The sequence below is a fragment of the Meriones unguiculatus genome, chromosome 6 (genome assembly GCF_030254825.1).
Source record: "Meriones unguiculatus strain TT.TT164.6M chromosome 6, Bangor_MerUng_6.1, whole genome shotgun sequence".
Lineage (NCBI taxonomy): Eukaryota > Metazoa > Chordata > Mammalia > Rodentia > Muridae > Meriones > Meriones unguiculatus.
Window position 1 is genome coordinate 49706516 of NC_083354.1, and position 21882 is coordinate 49728397.

A 21882-nucleotide genomic window follows, 5' to 3' on the forward strand; every position below is an offset into this window, starting at 1 on the left:
AGTCCATCCCAGCAATGAGTCCCTCATGGCCACAATCCTGGCTTGAATAAAGATTTCTGGACTAATCCTCTTCTGAGTATTACCAGCTCCCTGACTGAGGAGCATGTTGACACTGTCCCACACAGCCTTCTCCTTTAGTAGCACTGGCCTGCTCCCTAGACAGGCATCCTGCTAGCCCTCTACAGACTCAGTGAGAGGGAAGTAGAGTCATGCCTAACATCGCATAACATCATCATCAAAGGCCATGTAGACAGAGTAGAGTGAGGACAGGGAGGGGTCCTTTGGTGTTGGGAACCAAAGAAAGGACTTCACAAGTTATATGATGTGACTGTCAGTCCGTATGTGGTATCAGGTATACTTGCCTGTATTAAAGCCAGCACTGTGGATGAGTTTTAAAAACAAGGCTGTTTTCTTTTGATAAGTACTTATTTAACTGTTTACTGTTTATGCTAATAATCATATAGCACAGTAGCCATTTTACACATGTATTATTAGATTCATTTGATGATAGCCCCAAATTCCATTTTTAGAGGCCAAGTCTGTTAACTGCTCTAAGACATTAACTGTCAGCTTAGACAGCAAGATATGCTGAAATGAAGGGGTGTGTGTGTATGTGTGTGTGTGTGTGTATATATATATAAATATATATATATTTACTTCAAAAGTTATTTTGAGCCAGACATTATAACACATGCCTGTGATCCCACTATAGTGAGACAGTCTTGACTTCAAGTCCAATGTGAGCTGCAAAGCAAAACTCTCAAAAATCAAAGTCATGATTATGTTCATTTGTTTTGCTGACTTTTTTTTTTTTTTTTTTGGTTGTTGAGACCTCTATATAGGCCAAGCTGTATTTAAACTTGTTTGGTTTTTATGCTGTATCAGGTATTTATATTAAACTTTGCCTCTTTATTAATATTTACTTAGTTTGTTGTGCGTGTGTGTCCACGGAGGCCAGAAGAGGGAAAGCATCAGATGTACCGAAGCTGGATTTACAGGTGGTCGTAAGCCACCTGATGGGAGTGCTGGGAGCCAAGTGTGTTCCCCGCAAGAGCAGTGTGTTCCTAGCCAACCATCTAGCTCTGCCTCTTCATTCTTAAACCCACTTATTTTAAAAATTTGTTTGTATCTTCCAGCCACCTCATTTTATTTAACCTAGCTTTTACTTGGCTTCCGTTTCTTGGCACTTAACTAAATTGTGTTTATTTTCAGCATTCTTTACTAAGCGTCTTTTCTTGCCGTGAGGCAGTCAACTGTGCCTCTAGCACTTACTGCCCATTGTCATACAGCAGGTTAGTGTAGGACAGGGAGAAGAGAGGCTGCCATTAAGGAACAGGGAGGGAGGAGATTGTCAGGGCAGTAAATGAATGTTTATGGATTCTTGCAGTTTATAAAAATGTTTGGGAAACCAGCTTATGTTTGTAACCCCCTCTTAGTGGCGCTTAAGTGTAGCTATAAAGACTGGAGTCAGATTTTTAAGTGCATAGAAAACCGCATTTATGAAATCAGCATCTGTTGGTATAGTTTAGCCTGTTCATCTTAGACCTCACACAGCTACAAACAACTTAATATCTATTAACGTCTGGTTAAATTTTTAGTGTGTACTTTATAATTTTTTTACATACCTTCAAGTGATAATGGAAAAAAAAATAGAAAATAAACCTACCAAAGTAGTGTAGACATAGAAACTGAACAACAGAAAGAAAAGCATCTATCAGATAACGACAGGGACTCTGGTACAAAACTGCAGAAAAGAATCAAACTCTCATCTGGGTCATGCAAAGCCCTCGGGCTTCTCTCTCCTGGGGGTGTGGCACCATCTGAGCCAAGGCTGCCTTGTGCCTTCTAGGGGAGCACCTTTGTACTTAAGTTTCTTCTTCTACAAAGTAGGATAAAAAATAAAAATACCTACTTTCTTCTGAATGAGAAATCATGTGAGCACCCAATAAAATAACAGCCTTGAGAACACTTTAAAATATTGAAAGAACATGACAGATATTAAATAATCTCCTGTGTATATCAGAAGAACCTGTTTTAGATTCTTATTGTTGTCAAGCTGTTCTTAGATCAAATTATAGGAGTTAGTGAAATTTTCTGTTCTCAAATGATTTTAATTACCATATTCTTACTTTTGCTTATTCTAAAGCTATTATTCGTAAATATATTTTCCGTATCACTTGTCACCCATTTTCTTCCTTTAAAAAGGAAAAAGTATCACACTGGTTTACTCTTTCTTGTGTTACTAAAAACCCTGTGAGAAGTGCTCAGATTTATGTAACTTTCTTTCCAAATCCTTACTGATCTCTGTCTCTCTTTACCCTAATTCATTTACTTCCAGTAAATGTAATCAACCGTGTGCTGCGTGTTTCTTTAAAATAGTCATAGTATAGGTCCCCAGCCCTTGCCATCATTACTGTTCCTGGTTTTTGTTTTTTTTCTTCCTTTGCTGTTGTCTGCTAGGGCCTGATATCCTTACGCTGCCTGACACTTGGATACTTAGGTACTGTGAGAAAAAGATGACCTTTTCTAATCTATTTCAAAGCATTTTCATTATTATATTTTATCTTCGGGGTTTTGCCTTTGAATCATAATGAGTTCATGTATTCATGTCTTGCTGACTTATACTACTTCTTATGAACTGACATACCTGCACTTTAACAGCAGTCAGAGAGAGAAAGAAAAAAGATTATTTTTCTCCCTTCACTTACAGACAGGACTTTTTCATGCCTTTCTGCATCATTATTTTCCACCAGTAATTTTTTTTTCCTAGTCTGTGGGGTTTCTTTTAATTCTTTTTCATGCAATATTTTAATCTTGTTTTTCCTCTCATAACTCCTCCCATATCCCAGCCCCCCACACTTTATGTGCTCTGTCTCAAATAAACACACGCATACACATGCACACACACACACACACACACACCAAAACTCAAAACAAACAACCAAAAGACCAATAAGACAAAATGCCGAAAGGAAACAAAAGGTCCACCACAAAAACAATGGAGTTCACGTGCGTTGGCCAACTACTATAGGTGGAGGGCTTGTCCTGGGGTGTGGTTGATATACTCGTTGGTATTGGGGAAAATGATTTTCCATTTGCCATCAGGTATCAATTGCAAATACGTTCTTGGTTAGGGGTAGGACCCTGTGTCTACCTACCCTTCTCAGTACTAGGACTTCATGTGTCTTGGACGTGTGTAGGTTGGACGTGTGTGGGTCTCACGTGGTGTGCTGCCACAGTCTCTGTGAGTTTATATGAGCATCAGCCCTTCTGTATCTGAAGGCCCTGTTTCCTTGAAGTCACCCAATACTTCTAGCTCTTAAAGTCTTCTGCTTCCTCCTCTACATAGATCCCTGAGTCTTCAGAGGAGGGCTTTCATAAAGACATCCCATTTAGAACTGAGTGCTCCAAAGTCACTCACTGTCTGCACATTGTCCACTAGTGTTAGTTCTCACTACTGCAAGAAGCTTCTCTGATGATGGTTGAGTGATGCACTGATCTATGGGCATAGCAATATGTCATTAGGAATCATTTTATTCATGTGTTTTGTTAGCAAAATAATAGCTGGAAAAATCTTGACCTCTTCTAATTCTGAAAAATTCATGATTGATTCAAGTGGTTAGAGTTTCAAATTTTTTGGAAAGCCACTTCTATTGTGGCTTTCTTTTTCTGTTGCTGTAAAATGTTCTGATCGAAAAAAAAAAAAAAACACAACTTGGGAAACCACCACACTAATTCCAACAAGAAACTCTAAAGTCCATTCTGCTTATGAAATAAACTTCATTGTTCCTGGAGGCAGCAGTCTCATTTCTGCCTGTTATGTTTTACCACATCTTCATCTCTAGCATGAACTAGGAACTGTCTTGGGCTCCTGCAGGATAATGTCCAACTAGGTACTCCTCAGGCTCCTCCAGGGGGTCTTCAGTGCAGTTTCATACCAGGAGTAACTTCGCCTAAACCAAAGGTAGTCCTCCAAAGGAAAATCTTCCCTCTGCAGGACAGTGATATACAATCAAAGCATCTTTTATCTTTTAACAAGAGCTGATCCTCCGTCTCAGAGTTCTAGAACGGAAACATGCTTTCCATGTGTGTACAAAATTAGGAAGATTCCCTCTACGATTAGAAGTCTTTCTCTACAAATATTTATGTGTTATTGGAGATAAATTTTCCCTTTAAGGAAAATTTGTCAGTTTATTAAGAACTCTTTCTTACAAGAGTAATTGGGTACTGTTTAAGAATTTTTAATTAAAAAGCAAAACGTTTATTAAGGACAGGAAAAGCTGGTGCTTTTAGGGCCTTGAAGTTTATTCTAATTTCTTACTAAAATTTTTATAATGCATAGTTTCTTGTGGTCTTCTAATTATAAATAAATGATAGCATTTTCTTACCTTTCATCTTTTACTTGATTTATTACCACTTAAATAGATTTGATAGCTGTTTCCTTGCACAGCCTAGAGTTTTCAGAAGAGAAGGATATCAAATCGTGCGTGCGTGCGTGCGTGCGTGCGTGTGTGTGTGTGTGTGTGTGTGTGGTGCGGGTGCCCTCACAAGTAAGAGGTATCAGATGACCCTGGAGCTAGAGTTATAAACAGTTGTGAGCCACCTGCTATGGTTGCTTGGAATCAAACTCCAGCCCTCTGCTAGAGCGCTATGCTTTCTTAGCCACTGAGCCATCTCTGAAGTCCCTTTACTAGTTTAGTTATTTTTTGTTTGTTCCTGTTGCTGTTCTTTTGTACACCTGGAGCTTGAGGAGCAATAAGGAGGTGGGTAGTAGAGTATTTGAATGACAAGTGACCCAGTAATAAAAATGACTACATTTTCTCTTCCAGAAATGAAGGACATACACAGCCAGAAGTGTAGTCTTTTCTTTCTAATATGCTGTGAGAGTGGCAGGAAAAGATGCTGGGTTTTTGTAGCTATTGTTGGGAGGGGAGTTAGTTTGGAAAAAAGACAAATGGCTTTCCACTTACTTCACTAAACATGTAGCCCTCTTTTGCTTATCTGCTCTCCCTCCTTCTCCCTCCCCTTTCTCTCACTGGCCCCAGCAGCCCTTTTACCCACTATGGCCTGACAGGTAAAGGTTCATGTCTCTTCTTTTGGCCATGCCGTCTCTTCCCTTCTCTCAGTTTACTCTGTATTGTTTCTGTCTACAGGTCTGTGGCTGTCCACTCTATTGGAAAGCCCCCATGTTCAAGGCTGCAGGAGGAGAGAAGACTGGATTTGTGACAGCACAGTCATTCATTGCCATGTGGAAAAAGTAGGTATTCAAGCAGTCATTCTGGAGCTAGCAAAGAGTTGTGTGGTTCTTATAAATGCTATTTATCTTATTATTTTATTCATCTTCTTTGTATCTTCTAATTCAATAAGGAAAATTCTATGATTCATTACCAGTTACACCTACAAATTCTTTGCTACAAGACTTTGCCTATTAGGCCTTTAAATAATTAAAGGAACGGTGACTTCCTTTAATCTTAGCACTGGGTAGGCAGAGGCAAGCAGATCTGTGATTTTGAAGCCAGCCTGGTCTACATAGCTAGTTCCAGCTAGCCAAGGCTACCTAGTAAGACGCTGTCTAAAAAAGGGGGCTAGAGAGATGGCTCAGCACTTAAGAGCACTGGATGCTCCTTTAGATGACCTTAGATTGATTCCTGCACCCACATGGTGACTATAGCCTTCTGTGTCTCTAGTTCCTGGGGATCCAAAGCCCTTTTTTGGCCTCCTCGGGCACCAGGCATGCATATGGTACATACAGACAGAACACCCACACATGTAACTTTTTTCAGATTTTTAATATTGTATCTTTATATAGTAAAGCAGATCTTCAGAGATATTTTAAAGTAGCTATTTGACAGTTTCTTTCTTGGTTTTACCTATAGAAGCAGAGATTCGGAATTTGAATCCAATAACAATGATAAAAGTAAATGAAGATTCTCCTTTAAGGACAGAACCATGTGTATCACAAGAAAAACATATCTGCAGGCTAGAGAGGTGGTTCTGTTGATAAGAGGATAAGAGTGCAAATATGAGAACTTCCATTCAAATCCCCAGAACCCATATAAAAAGCCAGGCATAGTTGTACACACCTGTAACCTAAACATTATGTGACACAGAAACGGGGATCCCAGGAGCTCATCGGCCATGCAGTCCTGTAGAAAATTAAAGCTTCAGGTTCAGTGACAGACCTTATTTCAAATGAATAAAGTGAGCAGTTGTGAAGAGGTGGAAAACTGGTGTCCTCTAGCCACCACAGCACACGTGCACTTGTGCCTGCATATCCCTAGGAATGCACCAATCACCACCAGAAGAAAACTAAAAAAAAAAAAAAAAAAAAAGAATATACTTATAGTCTTAAATAATCCAATGGAAAATTATATCCGGTTGATTTATCAAAGTCACCAAATTCTTACCGATTTTAATCAGCACATTTTTGAGAGCTCCAATTAAGGGACAGAGGACAAGATCACTAATCAAATATTATTGACTGTTAATATTCTGATAAATTATCTCAATTCAAGCCCAACTTTTTCTTTAAATCTTTTCCCTGGATGCTGTTAGATACTGTTTTGTGACAACGTCTCATGTGACCTAGGCTGGACTCACTAGGTAACCAGTGATGACTTAGACCTTCTGACTTTCTTCCGTTTTCCAAGTTCAAGTTAAACGTGTCCATTACTGCCACACTGGATGTGTGCATTGCTGCAGACTGAACACAAGGCTTTGTGCACGCTAGGCACACACTCTACCAACAGAGCTATGTTCTAGCCCCTCGCTGTTGTTCCTTAAAACGCTATTTAGGACAGCGGTTCTCAACCTTTCTAATGCTGTGACCCTTTAATACAGTTCCTCATGTTGTGGTGACCCCAACCAGGAAATTATTTTGTTGCTACTTCATATCTGTTATTTTCCGACTGTTAGTGAATCATAATGTAAATATCTAATTTGCAGGATATCTAGTATGTGACACACACACCCCAAAGTGGTCATGACCCACAGATGGAGAACCGCTGATTTAGAAGATCAGGGCAAGTGTCTCAGGGGTTTTAGTGCTACAATGAAACACCATGGCCAAAAGTAACTTGAGAAGGAAAGGATTTATTTGGCTTATACTTCCATATTGCTGTTCATTACCAAAAGAAGTCAGGACAGGAACTCAAGCAGGGCAGGAACCTGGAAGCAGGAGGTAAAGACAGAGGCCATGCTTACTAGCTTGCTTCCCATGGCTGGAACAGCCTGCTTTCTTATAGAACATAGGACCACCAGTCCAGGGACTACACCACCCACAATGGGTTGGGCCCTCCCCCATCAATGATTAATTAAGAAAATGCCTCGCCTACAGCTGGATCTTATGGAGGCCTCTTCTCCATGGAGGTTCCCTCCTTTCAGATAACTAATCTGTGTGTCAAGTTAACATAAGACCAGCCAGCACAGCCAGTCTTCCCTTCTAGCTGATAACCCTTCTTTGTGCATGTCCTTCTTAGTTGTTCTCCTAGTCAAATGGAAATGCTCTGTACTTACTATTTAAAATATGCACATAATATCAGCAGAATTAACTCAGAGGTTCCTTTTAATTTCTTTATACTACCCCAAAGGCTCTTAGTTGTGTGATGTTTGAAAACAAAGTATGTGATTGGTAAATGCATAGTGAATTCCTAGTCTTAAAATTCTAATCATAAATCAGATTCTTTCTTCATTATATTAGGACTGAAGTGTTAAGGGTGTACAAGACACTAGCAGTTAGTAAACTTCTTTAAAGAACTACATCCAAGCCTGAGTTTCTTCAGGTTGTCCCCTGGCGTTTAGCCATTGGGTTCCTGGGTTGATTCCGAGTGGTTCAGATACCAAGGAATGTAAGAGCCCTCATGGAATCTACATCGTCTGGATGACATTACAAAATCACTGGCCCACCTCTCCGATAGCAGAGAAAAACAGCCTGATACAGTACAAGGAATATCCCCTTTTAAATGCATATATAAGTAGTGGTAAATGTAAGAGACTTTCCTGAAGGTAGAAATAGCACAAAGAAAGAAAAAAGGGAAAAAGTACTAATGAGTGAGCATAAACTAACAGAGGAAAAGGCATTTGGCCTTGGGTTGTTTTTTGTTTTAATTTAAAAAATTATTTTGAGAATTTCAAATGTGAGTACTATAATTATATCATTTCTACCCCTCCTCCCAACTCCTCTGTACCCCTCTCCTTGCTATTCTAGCAATCAAGAACATGGGACAGGAAAAGATCCTATAGCCTGGTCCACATAGCAAGTTTCAGGCCAGCCAGGTCTGTAGACTGAGACCCTGTCACAAGAACAAACATATCCGGGAACTCGGCTAGGTCTTTCTCTTTTCCAACTTAATAACTTAAAACGTATAGATGGTTTGGCTGCTCTTCAGCTTTCTTCCTGTATCCAGGTATATGCCTGGCCCCAAGAAGTCCTCATCTGGAACATATACTAGAGGGGAAAAGAGTTAAATAAGTGACATAGCTCACCGAGCTCAATCTTACAGGCAGAAATTAAAAACAAACCAAACAGAAGTCTAAGTCTAAGAAAACAGCAAAGCATGAGTGTTGGTTAAGAGAAAGCCATGAACAAGCTGGAGGTTAAAAATAAATAGAAAATAGTCTAGCAGAAGACACCCTGGACCAAAACAAAGGAAATGTATCTGCTGCTATTATATTTTTAACAGTATGAGAACTTGAGGATGACTAGAGTAAAGGACAGCTTGTGTCCAGTTTGACTTACATACTTACTCTGAGAGTCACAGAGTTTTTAGTTAAGCCTGTCTCTGAGAGAGGGTGGACGTTTGTACTGGTGGCTAGAGCAGCACAGCAGTGATGGACACAGCAGCCATATCCATTTATTGAAAGGAATTGCCATCTTTTGGGGAGAACAACTTCTGCAGAAAAGCAAAGGATCCAAAAGTCCTGATGGGTAACTCTGCAAGAAACTGCCCACGGAGTTACATAGCACAAGCAGCTGCCCCCACCCTCCTGTAGTAAAAGAATCCAAGTGCTCGCCTGTACATGGTCAGTTACTAAAATGGCTTGGGTGCCCTCTAGTGGAAGTTCCTCTTAAACACCATTTAAAAGCCAGATTCTGAAAGGAAGGCTTACAGAGTGTAAGTATTTAGGGACGTTAAGTGAATGATGGTTTGATTTACCATCCCTAGGAGAGGGGTTTGAGTTTTTCAAAATTTTTTTGTAAACTTCACTCTTCACAGAAAGCAATTCATGCTCCAAATATAGTATATTAAAAAGTTTGAGCCCATAGTGGCGCACATCTGTCATCCTAGTACTCGGGAGGTAGAGGCAGGCGGTTCTCTGTGAGTTTGAGGCCAGCATGGACTACCAAGTGAGTCCAGGACAGCCAGGGATACACAGAGAAACCCTGTCTTGAAAAACAAAACAAAAATGTTTAAGCCAGGCATAAAGACTCCTGCCTGTAATCCCAGCACTTTGAAGGCTGATGCAGGAAGAGTGCTAGGAGTTCCTACCTTACCTGAGCTACAGTATAAGATATTTTTAAGAGTATTCAAGCATAAATATTAACTGGGAGGTGATAATACAGAATTAAAACATTTTGTCATATACATACATAGCCTGGCTTACTCTGCTAATAAGACCTGTATAGAATTTTTGTAACTAAAATACAGAAGTCATAAGCATAAGGAAATCATTCCTTCCTGTCAGAATGCCTTTGAGTTGGTTTTAGAATGAGCATCTTAAAATTCTCTCCTTCTTCTCTTCCCCACTTATTTCTGTGTTGCTACTCATTTCATATCTACACTTGGATATCTCTCGCTCTTAAGAGTCAGGACAGTTTTTAGGGGGAAGAAATAGCTCCACATTCTTTATTACATTCCTAGAGTACGAGCCCTGGGACAAAACTCTCAAGCCAAAGCAGTAAATTCTAGCTTTGCTCTACTTTCTTTTACAGTTAATATCAATGTGTCATTTGTCACTAACGAAACAACCCTTGCCTTTAAAAGCATGTGGTCAGAGTAGGATAACTATGCTTGCTTTCAAGTCTCATTTTAAAAATCGCTTGCCTTATGAAGTTTATCAGCCTAGAACATTAACAAAAACTGTAAATCACCTTTCTCTTTTTGATTTAAAAAAGCATTCTAACTTAACTTTGTCATTTGAGATTATTTCTCATCTGTTGCATTACTTTCGAATATAATAGTGCAATGCTTTTCTTAAAATATATAAAAATCCTCCTCTTTAAAAACCTCATCACTTTCTCTTACTATCATTCCATCAGTTTTCTAATCCTATAAGGTAGTTTTCATTAGCACCCACTGAACTAATCTTCCTTTCTAATGGATATTTATTTCACTTCTGGGGCCTTAAATATATTCCATAACAATAAGGACAGTAAGACTAAATATAAGGGCTGGAGAGATGGCTCAGAGGTTAAGAGCACTTGTTGTTCTTTCAAATGTCCTGAGTTCAACTCCCAGCAACCACATGGTGGCTCACAACCATCTATAATGATATCTGGTGCCCTCTGCTGGTGTGCAGGTGTATGTGCAGGCAGTATAGTATATAAATAATAAATAAATCTTTAAAAAAAAGAATAAATACAAATGCCTGGTTGTAGCTCAAAACAAAATTAGTTAGGTCACTAACATTTCGAGAGTATTAATACATACAATTATTATATACACATATATAATATACATATACAAATATTACATACACTATATAATCGATATAGTGAGTATAAAAATCAGAAAAAAGTTCAGTTGCCAAGAGAGGTTTTTGAAAGAGGTAGTTATTAGCTAGGCCTTAAAGAAGGTAACAGCATGAGAGTGACATAGAAGCCAAATTACGTATGACTTGGGCCAGCTCCCTGGAATGGAAGCTGGATTTAGCAAAGTAATAAGATAGGTGGGTGGCATCCTCTAACACGGTGACAGGGCCCTTAAATGGCCAGTGTGGGTATTTAAACTTCTTCGTGTAAGTGGTAGAATATTATACATTTTTGAGCAAGGGGCTTGTATAATCAAGGATTGTTTTAGAACTGTCTTTGCTGAAAGGTTAGAAGAGCAGTGACGTCTGTTAGGACGCTCCCTAGCAGTCCCACCAAGAGTTTGTAAGGCCCAGAACCTGGAGAGTACATCAGAAACAGGAAGAAGCAGCTGTCCAAAACATTTCCAGGGAAATTTCGTCAGGACTGCAGTACTCCATCTCTGCTCCGGACACCTCCTGTTCCCAGCTAGAACTCTGGCAGTTTTGATGAACTCCACCCTTCTTCTCACTCCGCGTACCTATAAAGCACCATATCCTTTCATTCCTGCCAGATGTCCCCCGTCCATCTCACACCTCCAGGGTTCATGCTCGGACTCCTCTAACCTCCAGCTTAATGTTTTCGAAAACCACATCTGATCATGTATGTCACTGTCTAACTCAAAATTCCTCTATGAAAACATATTCTTGACCTTCTTAGATTTTATTTGTACATGCCCCTCCTCTTACTGGCGCTGCGCTTGCTACCCCGGTACTGTCTGAATGTCACACCAGGCATCTGTGTGTGCCACCCTCCTCACCATAACACCTTTTTCCTACTTCACTCTGCAGGAAATCGCATGAGCCGCCTCTGTCTGTTCTTGATACCTTGTACACACTGCTAATATCGCGGCTGTTCCCCAGTAGTAGAATTCTTCTGGCAATCACACACTGGACTGCACCCTCCTCATAGGGAATAGAACCCTTTCTATTTTCTTTTATCCCAGTCCATTCAAGAGCAGCTGTAATACCTCACATACAGTTAGCATTCAATAAATGCTTAATGAAGGAAAATAAGAAAATTTGGACTTGATAATTGAATTTAAAGAATAAATAGAAAAAAAGATTATTAAACAATTTCAAAGTTTCATACCAGTTTTTCACTTGCTTAGTTAAAGTCACACCAAGATACTTTATGGTTTTTTGTGGCTATTTTGAAGCGTGTTGTTTCCCTAATTTCTTTCTCAGCCCATTTGTCTTTTGTATATGGGAGGGCTACTGATTTTTTTTTTTTTTTTAGTTAATTTTTTATCCAGCCACTTTGCTGAAGGTATTTATCAGCTGTGGGAGTTCTCTGGTACAATTTTTGATGTCACTCATATATACTCTCATATCATCTGCAAATAGTGATACTTTGACTTCTTCCTTTCTGATTTGTATCTCCTTGATCTCCTTCAATTGTCTTATTGCTCTAGCAAGGACTTCCAGAACTATGTTGAAGAGATATGGAGAGAGTGGGCAGTCTTGCCTTGTCCCTGACTAGAGTGGGATTGCTTTAAGCTTCTCTCCATTTAGTTTGATGTTGGCTGTAGACTTGCTGTATTTTGCCTTTACCATATTTAGGTATGTGCCTTGTATCCCTGATCTCTCCAGGACTTTCAAACCCAGATAATGAAGACTGGCACACCTTTTTGTTACTGTTGTTCTTTTGTTTTTCAAGACAAGCTTTCTCTGTGTAGCCTTGACTTTGGCTGTCCTAGAACTAGCTCTGTAGTCCAGGCTGGCCTCAAACTCACTGAGATCCACCTGCTCTGCCTCCCAAGTGCTGAGATAAAATGTGTGTTCTTCCACTGTCTGGCTTGGTGCTGCCATAAAAAAAAAAAAAAAAAAAAAAAAAAAGTCCAGGAAAAGGACTACTTTGAAAAGTTTTTAACTTTTGCTTTTTCAGTGTTTTGACTTTTCTGTCAGAGTATATGGAAATACCCAGCAAATAGTTGGCAGTAAAGAATTCTAGAAGCACAAAGCAGCCACTCCTGAGGAGACCTAATCAACTAGGATCAGAAGGAAGAAAAAGAAGTCCTCCCCTATCAGTGGACTTGGGGAGGGGCATGCATGCAGAGGGGGAGGAAGGGAGGGATTGGGACGGGAGGAGGGAGGGAACCACAGGGGGGATACAAAGTGAATAAAGTGTAATTAATAAAGAATTTTTTTAAAAAGAATTCTAGAAGCTTAGAAGACTTAGCAGAGACCTGGCTTTCTAAAGCTTGTTCCTTAAAAGCCCTGTCAGGCTGGCCATGAATATGTCAACCTGACAGTAAAAATTTGATATCTCCTATAATGCATAGAAATCTACCTATTTTCTTCTTGCTAGCTCAGAAGCTCTGGTCTTGCATATCCTATACTAAACTGAATGGGCCTTCTCCCCTAAGTATATTTTCATAACACATATTTTACCTGTATCAGTTCATTTTTCCCTGTGGCCTCAGTCTCAAAAACATTCTAGAAGAAAAGTTTACCATCTTGTAATTGATTCTCCTTTGACAAAAGTCAGAAGTGTGGAAGCCACTGAAAAGGGAGCATTTGGACAGTAGGGACTTGCACAAAGTTTGCCCTTTAATTCCCAACACTGGGGGAAAAAAAGAAAGAAAGAAAAGAACATTTGATTTTTAATCTAAAAAACACCCAGGTCAGACTAAAATTATCAGCCTGTCTATATGTAGTCATTTTATGTTCTGAGTAGCAGATCTTTCTAATCAGTGTTTCTTTTGTAGGTTGCTAAGTAACCATCATGACGATGCCTCCAAGTTCATCTGGCTTCTGTCAAAGCCCAGCTGCAGCTATCTAGAACAGGAGGATTTTATTCCTTTACTTCAGGTGATTTTTAGTTCCTTATAAAAATGGAATTTATTTTTGGAGTTTGAAAAGGGGTTGTTTGTTTGTCTGTTTTTCTGTTTTTTAGTGACAGGGTCTTACTGTATAGCCTAGGATAACATCAAACTCTTAATCTCAAGTGCTAGGTTTACAGTATGTACCACCATGACTGGTGAGATTTTTATTTTTTCATTTTAAAGTATGGCTGTAATACAGTGCAATTGAGCTACACACATCTAGAGGCCAGATTGCTAAGAATAGTTTTTACATTTATTTTAGTAGTAGAAAACAGTAAAATCAGTGACTCTAAAATAGAACCCATAGTATAAGATAGACAAAACAAGGCTGTTCTCACTGCATCCAGACCCTCCTATTCACTCACGGTATCACTGAAGCATCATATGAAACTTTAGAATTTGAAAAGGCATCTTGGAAAATGCTAACGTCAAGTATGGTTAAGAACCTTGCAGGAACTAATAGCATCGGAAAGAGAAAAAAAAAAAAATCCATTTTCTTAATGAAGCAACACCGGGCATCTAACCATACCCCAGGGCAAGCCTCAGGCGCAGGGAGAATGGCCAACCTAAAACAATAAACCCTGTGGTGGTGGTGCTGGTGGTATGGTGATCTGTGAGAGATGATTTTTTTTTTTTTTTGGTTTGGTTTGGTTGTTTGTTTTTAAGAATGGGAAAAACTTAGAGCAATAATGTGTAACCTACACTAGTAAACATACCAGGATCTGTCTCAAGAAACCAGTGAATGAATGAATGATGAAATAAGGAAATGGAAACTTGAATCAAGCATACTGAGATTTGCAAAGACAGTTGCCACTAGCCTATAAAGGTAGACAGGAACAGAGTGAAAAGAAACTACTTGTAAAAGAAAAAAAAAAAGCCACAAAGCCTGCCTAACAGAGAACTCTAGCCTAGGAATAATTTAAGGGCAATAGGCCTTATTACTATTGCCAGATTTCGGGGAGGTTACTAATTCATGTTAGTCACATAACATGTGTGGAACAATTTTCACTAATGAGCCAAATAAATGAAACAGGAGTACACTTCTCATTTTTTCTTTTCTGTTTCAGAGATGTTAAAATCTGTAGTTTACAAATGTTTTTTACATGTGAAAGGGTATGTCTCAGATCTTTAAAACTAAATCTCAGGGCAGGCATGCTGGCACACATCTTTAATCCCAGGGTCTTGGAAGCCCAGAAACCACACAGCTCTGAGGGGAGGAGGTATGCCAATGGAAGGGTATCCTGAGACACAGGAGCCCAGGAACCAGACAGTTCTGAGAGGAATCCTCCTTAGCAGAGGCCTTGCAGCTCCGGGGGAGGCTATCCCCAGCTGAGCTGAGATGCTCAGGAGCCTCAGCCCTGCTCCACACCTTCATTTATTTTTCTCTTCATTGCTCCTTGGCTTCTTCAGATGAAAGTCACACTGCTCAGCAAATCTCATAAAAGAGATTTAGTGGAAGGACCAATCCAGAGGTGGCTGCCTTTGCTCTCAGGAGAAGGGAACTGAGCAGACACCCCCTTTATATAGGATTTCTTATGATGTGGAGCTTTTCAGGGCAGAGATTTCCAGAATGAGGATTGGTGGAATTTCAAGTCCTGAGCTTGGGGAGCTCAGGGATTGGTGGGTTTTCCTGTTCAAGGATTGGTGGCTTTTTGTTCAGACTTTTCACCTAAAATTAGCATAATCTGGGATGGGTCCTATTGAGGGGCTGGAGATGACCTTTGTGACAGTTACAGAGGCCGGAAACACTGCTATGACAGAGAGGTCTGGAGGAGGGGCCTGGCCACTTTCATGCCTTGAAGATTTACAAGTATACAGAGTTTACAAAGGGAGTCCACAGCACGGTAGCCTTTCCTGCAGTTTGAGTTGGCAATAGCCAGCAGAGACTAAAGAGGAGATGCCACCACTGTGGACAGTTCCTGCATTGGCATCTCACAGCAGCAGGCTGAGGCAGGAAAGGTGCAGACACCCTGGACAGCTCCCGAGGTGGCATCTCACAATGGCAGCGTGCTGAGGAGGCATCTCTGCTCTGACAGGAGCTGCCATTTTGACAGGTGCTGCCATTTTGACAGCTCCTGTGGCTGTGGCACAGTCTGGAGCAGAAAGGAGCCACAGCTTTGACAGCTCTTTCAGACACTGTTCAGGGACAAGGTATGTCATTTTGGTAGTGGGCTTGGACCAGAGTGGCTGATGGCCTGCAGAGCAACATGCACACATTCTGTTCTAATTCTAGAATACATACCTCATCCACCATGACTTCACACAAGAGAAAGACACACTGAGCTGTAGATAGAACACAAATAGAATGTAGACCCAACTCAGAGCCTGACTGACACCAACCAAGGACAATGCCTGCAACTCATATTCTTCCCCTCGTCCCGTGGCCCACCTCCCTCTAGCCTCCCCATTTTGTCTTCACCTTGGTATGCGTCGGCATTCCATATGAGAGGCTCTCACACGGTGCCAATGGTAGGCCTTCTCTTGAGATAATACCAGTGAGACCTGGAAAGAGGCCACAGATGGGAGATGGCACGCCAGTGATACGTGGGCCTCCAAGAATGCAAGCTGCTTATTCCGTGGTTATACCCACCTATCCAGACAGATAAAGATAAAAGAAAGGCTTTATATCAGTTTATTTTATTTATTCTACTTCTCCAGGAGATTATGATGCTGTGACTCTTGAGTGTTTTCTAATATAACAAGAAGGATTCACTTTCCTCTTATCAAAATAATTTGGGAAAGAAAAAATAAAACCAAAAAAAAATGTGTTTTCATTTGCATTGTGAAAATTAAATTGTTAATTCTTGTAGTTAAAAATCAGAAGGCTATTATACAAACCCCGTGGAACTCAATTTTTAAAACCTAGGTGAAATGGGCAGTTTTCTAGAAAGACTCATGTGACCCAGATTGACCTCATTTGATTTGGAAAATTTAACAGACTAATTTCTACAGAAGTTGTAAAGATGTTAATAAACTACTTCTCTAAAAAGAACCAATGATAGGTAGTTTCACAAGAGAAATTGTCCAAATTTTCAAAGTTCTATAAATGTTCTATAAATGTTATTAATGTTCAGTAAATCATTCCAGAGCATTGAAATGGATACTCTATAAGTCATCTCTAACACAAACATGACTGGTACCTAAGTCAAGTAAACACAGTACAAAGAAAGCTGCAAATAAGTGCAATTTAATGATTAGTGATAAAACGTAATGAAATGCTATCAAACAGAATATGCCATGACCCAGTGACATTTATCCCATGAATTGCTGGGCCAAGAGCACTTGCTGCTCTTGCCAGGGACCTGGGTTCTACTTCTTTCTGCGTTAAGTGCCGATTAATAGAGACTCACAACTGATGTGCAAGGATAGAGGTCTATGGAATGATCCGCGGTCAGTGGGACAAGAATCGTTATAGAAGAGAGACAAAAAGATTGTAAGAGCCAAAGGTAATAGACATCTACACAAAACAGTATCTGGCAGATATGACAGGGTTACGTCATGATGACTACTAATGGAGAGAAATGGCCCTTAGGGACGTGGCTCTTGAGAAACTAGCCATGTTCCAGTAAATAGTACTACATTCATGCACATACATGCAGCCCTAAGTGGACGTGGTGAATTCTGAAAAAGAAGACATGACGTTGGGAGATAAAAAAAAAAAAAATAGCAGGTAATAAGGAAGGAAATAGAAGAAAGGGAATGGGAGGATACATTTGATCAAATACATTGTAGATGTATAAAATTCTCAAACAAAATATGATTAAAAAAAGACCAAGGGAACTTGGTCTTTTACTCAATAAACATTGAGTATTTTTATTTCTCAGTGGTGCTAGAAGTTCCCTTGTAGTAAGTAGGATTGAACAAATAAGTAGCTACATTAAGAGGAGAGCCAGGTTTCTGGCTTTTGTAGTTAAAAAGAAGGCTTGAGTAAACTTTGTGGTATTGGATTGGAATCAGTTATTTGTTAATACTTGAATTTTATATATATCCATAAAGTCTGACAAAGGCATATACATTTATTTTCCTACTTTTGCCTGCTAAGAGGGTCTGAGTGCAATGACACTCAGTAGTAATGGGCACACACAATACCTAGACTCTGTCTAAAACTATTCTCCAGGAAAATGAACTATAGATTCTTAGAGAGAAGGGTGGTATAAGATGAAATCAAAGTACAAAAAGACAAGACAGTCAGAAGGACATAGGATCCTAAATGAAAGAGTCCATATGGCCAAAGCTAGGTCAATTTGAACTACAAAAATAATCATATATTGCCTGAGACCCAAGAGACCAACCATAAAGACTAAATGCTTTAGAGGGATGGAGTTGAAAAATGGTGAAATTTGAATAAAGTTTGTAGTTCAGTGTTAATGTTTATTTCCTAGTTTTGATAGTTGTTCTGTAGTTTTTTGAGTTACTATCTTAGGAAGCTGGAAGGAAGGCATAGAAAGTTTCTCTGCAATATTTTGCACAATTCATCTAAAAATCTAAAATTATTTCCAAATTTACAAAACCACAAGCTGTAAAATCCAGTTTTAAGCTGTATTGATAGAAATTAATAGATGTCTGTTTGGACATTGCAGCTGCCTCTGGCTATTAATTTAGGAGTAACTATTTCAAACAGTCTCTTGGGTCAAAGTACCTTAAATTTCCAATTAGACAATTTTAAAAAGTTTTATTTAATAATCTTCCACAAGAACAGGATAATAGATTTTAAGATAAAGAACAATCTTAAATTGAAAACAAATTTGTCCACATACTCCTTTTCTTTTGAAATATAATTGCAGTCTATAGCCTCAAACTCTGAGTCTTCCTGTCTTGAGAGAAAGAGAGGGAAAGAGAGATTGAGATTGAGAACTGATGGGTATTAGCTTGGCTCTGTGGCTTTTTTTCCCAAAATTTCATGCCTCTAGACTAAGAAAGAAAATCATTCTTGTTGGCTTGTCTCTGTCATAACTCTTAGTAAACCCTACCAAGATCTGTGAGATGGCTTTTTCAGACAACCCTTAATGTGTTAGGATTGCAGTACATACATACCTCTCAGACATTTGACTCACAAATCACTAAATACAGCTAACTTAAATTTTTATACTTAAGCATATTATGTGCATGGACAAAATCATGTATTGCAAACATGATTATAAAAAAAGTATTAATTAAATTTTCAGTACATTATGCAGTATTCCAGAACAGAAGATTTGCTCAAGTGTCAGCCTATTCCATAAGAAGGGAAAACTTCTGGGGAGTTTCTTTTAATGTTTGTTGACTTAGTTTTGATTTCTCTTTTAAGGATGTGGTAGATACACACCCTGGGCTCACCTTCCTGAAAGATGCTCCAGAATTCCATTCCCGCTACATCACCACGGTAAGATGAGTGCTGACTTGTCTTAATGAGACTACTTAAGTCAGCTCTTCATTGTTATCCAGTACCTAGGCTTTCGTATTGTTGTGCAAAAGATGATGTGGACTGTGATTATTTTAAGTAGAAGAAGGTGAAAAATGAAAATAAGTGGGCATTTTTTGATTTGTAGTTGTATCCCTTCACGTGTGGGTCAGTACCTAGGAGGTCTAAGATATAAAATTGCTCAAATAGTCTGTCTAGCATTATGAGGCATATATTTACTCTTTTTTCAAGATTTAGTTTTAAGCCAGGTGTGGTGGCACATGCCTGTAATCCCAGCACTCAGGGAGGCAGAGGCAGGAGGATCTCAGTGAGTTTGAAGGTAGCCTGGTCTACAAAGTGAGTCCAGGACAGCCAAGGCTACACAGAGGAACCCTGTCTGAAAAAAGCAAAACACAAACAAACAAAAAAAGATTAGTTTTCTTTTCTTTTTATGGCTATTTTTGCCTCCATGTATATCTGTGCTCTTGGCCTAAGGAGGCCATGAGAGGGCATCAGATCCCCTAGAACTGGAGCTACAAGCCACCATGTGGGTGCTGTGGAGCGAACCTGGTTCCTCTGGAAAAGCAGCCAGTGCTCTTAACTTCTAATCTAGCTCTTTACCCAATGTCTTTACTGTTACAGATTTTCCTGTTTGGTGAGCTTGAGCATTTCCAAGTAATACTGAAAATATTTGTCAACAGTTTGTTTTCCCAAAAAATGTCTCTAGAACCCTAAAATTGTGTCTAGAGATAATGAGAAGTAGCATATGTGTAAACAGAACAATGTAGGAATCTAAAATAACATGCTCACAATTCCAATTTGTGAGGGGCTCGCACTCCTTTTTTCTCAGGTACAGTCTGATCTAATGAGTCATGGGTAGATGCCATCATGATTGAGAGGGTACAGGCCAGCAGTACAATAATTCCAAATAATTCCCAAATAATTCCAGGATTATCCAAAACACGAGCTCAAGGCACACTTCAGATTCACAGACAGACTCAAGTGAGGCAGCCTTTGCCAATAGCTTACTTAGATAACTCGGAGGAAACAGGGTAGTCTCCTCTAGGGAGAATTCTGTCATTCTGAGGGTAGAATTTTAAAATAACAAACAGCTATGTTATTTAAATATATGGAATGTCTTTCTTTCCTTTTCCATTTGCTCTCTTGATGCTAAAACACATGGTAAGATTTTGGCCAATAAGAAGGCGGCTCAGCAGCTAGACATGGTGATGTCTGCCTTTAATCGAAGCACTCAGGAGGCAGAGACTGGTGAATCTATGAAATTGGAGGCCATCCAGGTCTACATAACAAATTCCAGGACAACAAAGAGAAAACTTGTCTCCAAAACAAACAAAAACGGTTTAGCAGCCTAGCCAGCAAGCCAAATGACCAGAGTTTGGTACCTTGAACAACATGGTATAAAAAGAGAACCAACTCTCATAAGTTGTTCTCTGACCTCCAAACTCACACCATGACTGTACATGTATATCAAAACCAAAGTCTAACAGTAAGAAATCAGGACTTTTCATTGGTTTATCTGTTCTTTCCAAAGCCTTTCTATTATAAAATCTAGTCAAATAATGGCATGAAGTCACTGAAACTTCAGTATTATTTTAAATTTGTACAGTGAGTTTATCTAGAACAAATGCAACATAAGGACTGGTATTAAATTGACTAATTGTATTCTTGGGCACAAAAGTGACCAAACTAAAGAAACACCCTACTCATAGCAAAAAAAAAATGGTCATAATTATATAACGATTATAAAACAATCATAATTACATAAATCATAAAGGTCTAAGATAAAGGAATATACATTTTATTTTGGTAACTATTTTATCAGTTGTATTTACACTGGAAAGAACTTAAGCTAAGTAAGAAATTAGTCTAAAAGTCAGCCCATACTCTTTTTTATTTCCTGAAAGAAGCTACCAATTGAAAAAATAAGCCTTTTTGATAGTGAATGAAAATGAAAATATGAAATACTAGCAAATTATAGCCTTTGAATTACCGTTTTACATGTTGGGCTAAGAGATTGTTAGTGAATAAATGCTCTGCATAATGTATGCCAGCATATGCCAACTTTTGAAAAAGGAGGTGGCCCATTTAAGTTTTTACAGTGAGCAATGAGCTTTCAAAGACTTCTTTGTGGCACTGGCACCAGCAGTGAAGTTATTCTGGGGCTTGCACAGATGGTGCCTTAGTGGCTTACACAGTATCTCACTTGGCCTGAATCTATCACTTCAGGCTAAAATTACTGAGCTGTACAATAGCTACTTCTCACTGCTGAGAGCTTTTAAATTTGTTTCCCCTTTCTCTTAACAGCAAAAATAAAAAGTCTTTTTAAGAAACATTTTATAGTTTTTCAAGTTATTTAGAAAGACGAAATCTCAAAATCATAATAGTTAAAGAATGTAGTGATCCATTCACTCTGCCTCTCCAGCTAGAAGAGCCAAGCCTAGTTGTTTGTGTGTGTGGATATGCACTCATCACCTACAGTTAGAATTCTTTGTCAACTTCTGTCTGTATTTCATCTACTTTCAAAAATACTGTGTAATAGAGCCAAACATTTCCTTTCCTGGTGGCCTATATTGTTAATTAGTTTCCATTTTCATATATACAAGGAAGGGTGACTGACATATGATTCAACTTGTCTGTCAAGTTAACTAGAGGTCTTCTTGAACAATTGTCAGTATCAATCCTCTCACTATTAGTAAATAACGATTCTTGTTATTTTTTATATTTTAAAATTGAGACAAAGTTGTTTAAAAAGCAAGGGCAATGGAGAGCCAGCTGCTACTTGCTTTCACCACTAGATGGTAGCCCTACTTCAGTGATGTAAAATGCAGACTTAGTAATAGAGAAAACAATGAATATGCTATGAAATCG

General features: G+C 39.1%; 1 protein-coding gene across 2 annotated transcripts in view; it reads left to right on the plus strand.

Annotated features, from left to right (window-relative positions):
• The window catches only part of Ppp2r3a (protein phosphatase 2 regulatory subunit B''alpha), a 133125-nt gene that overhangs the window by 58909 nt on the left and 52334 nt on the right, over positions 1-21882 (plus strand). For both annotated transcript variants that reach the window (XM_060385433.1, XM_060385434.1), the window contains 3 exons: positions 5154-5257; positions 13497-13599; positions 18901-18975. In XM_060385433.1, the coding sequence (XP_060241416.1) occupies positions 5154-5257; positions 13497-13599; positions 18901-18975 (282 nt within the window). The remainder of the gene's footprint in view (positions 1-5153; positions 5258-13496; positions 13600-18900; positions 18976-21882) is intronic.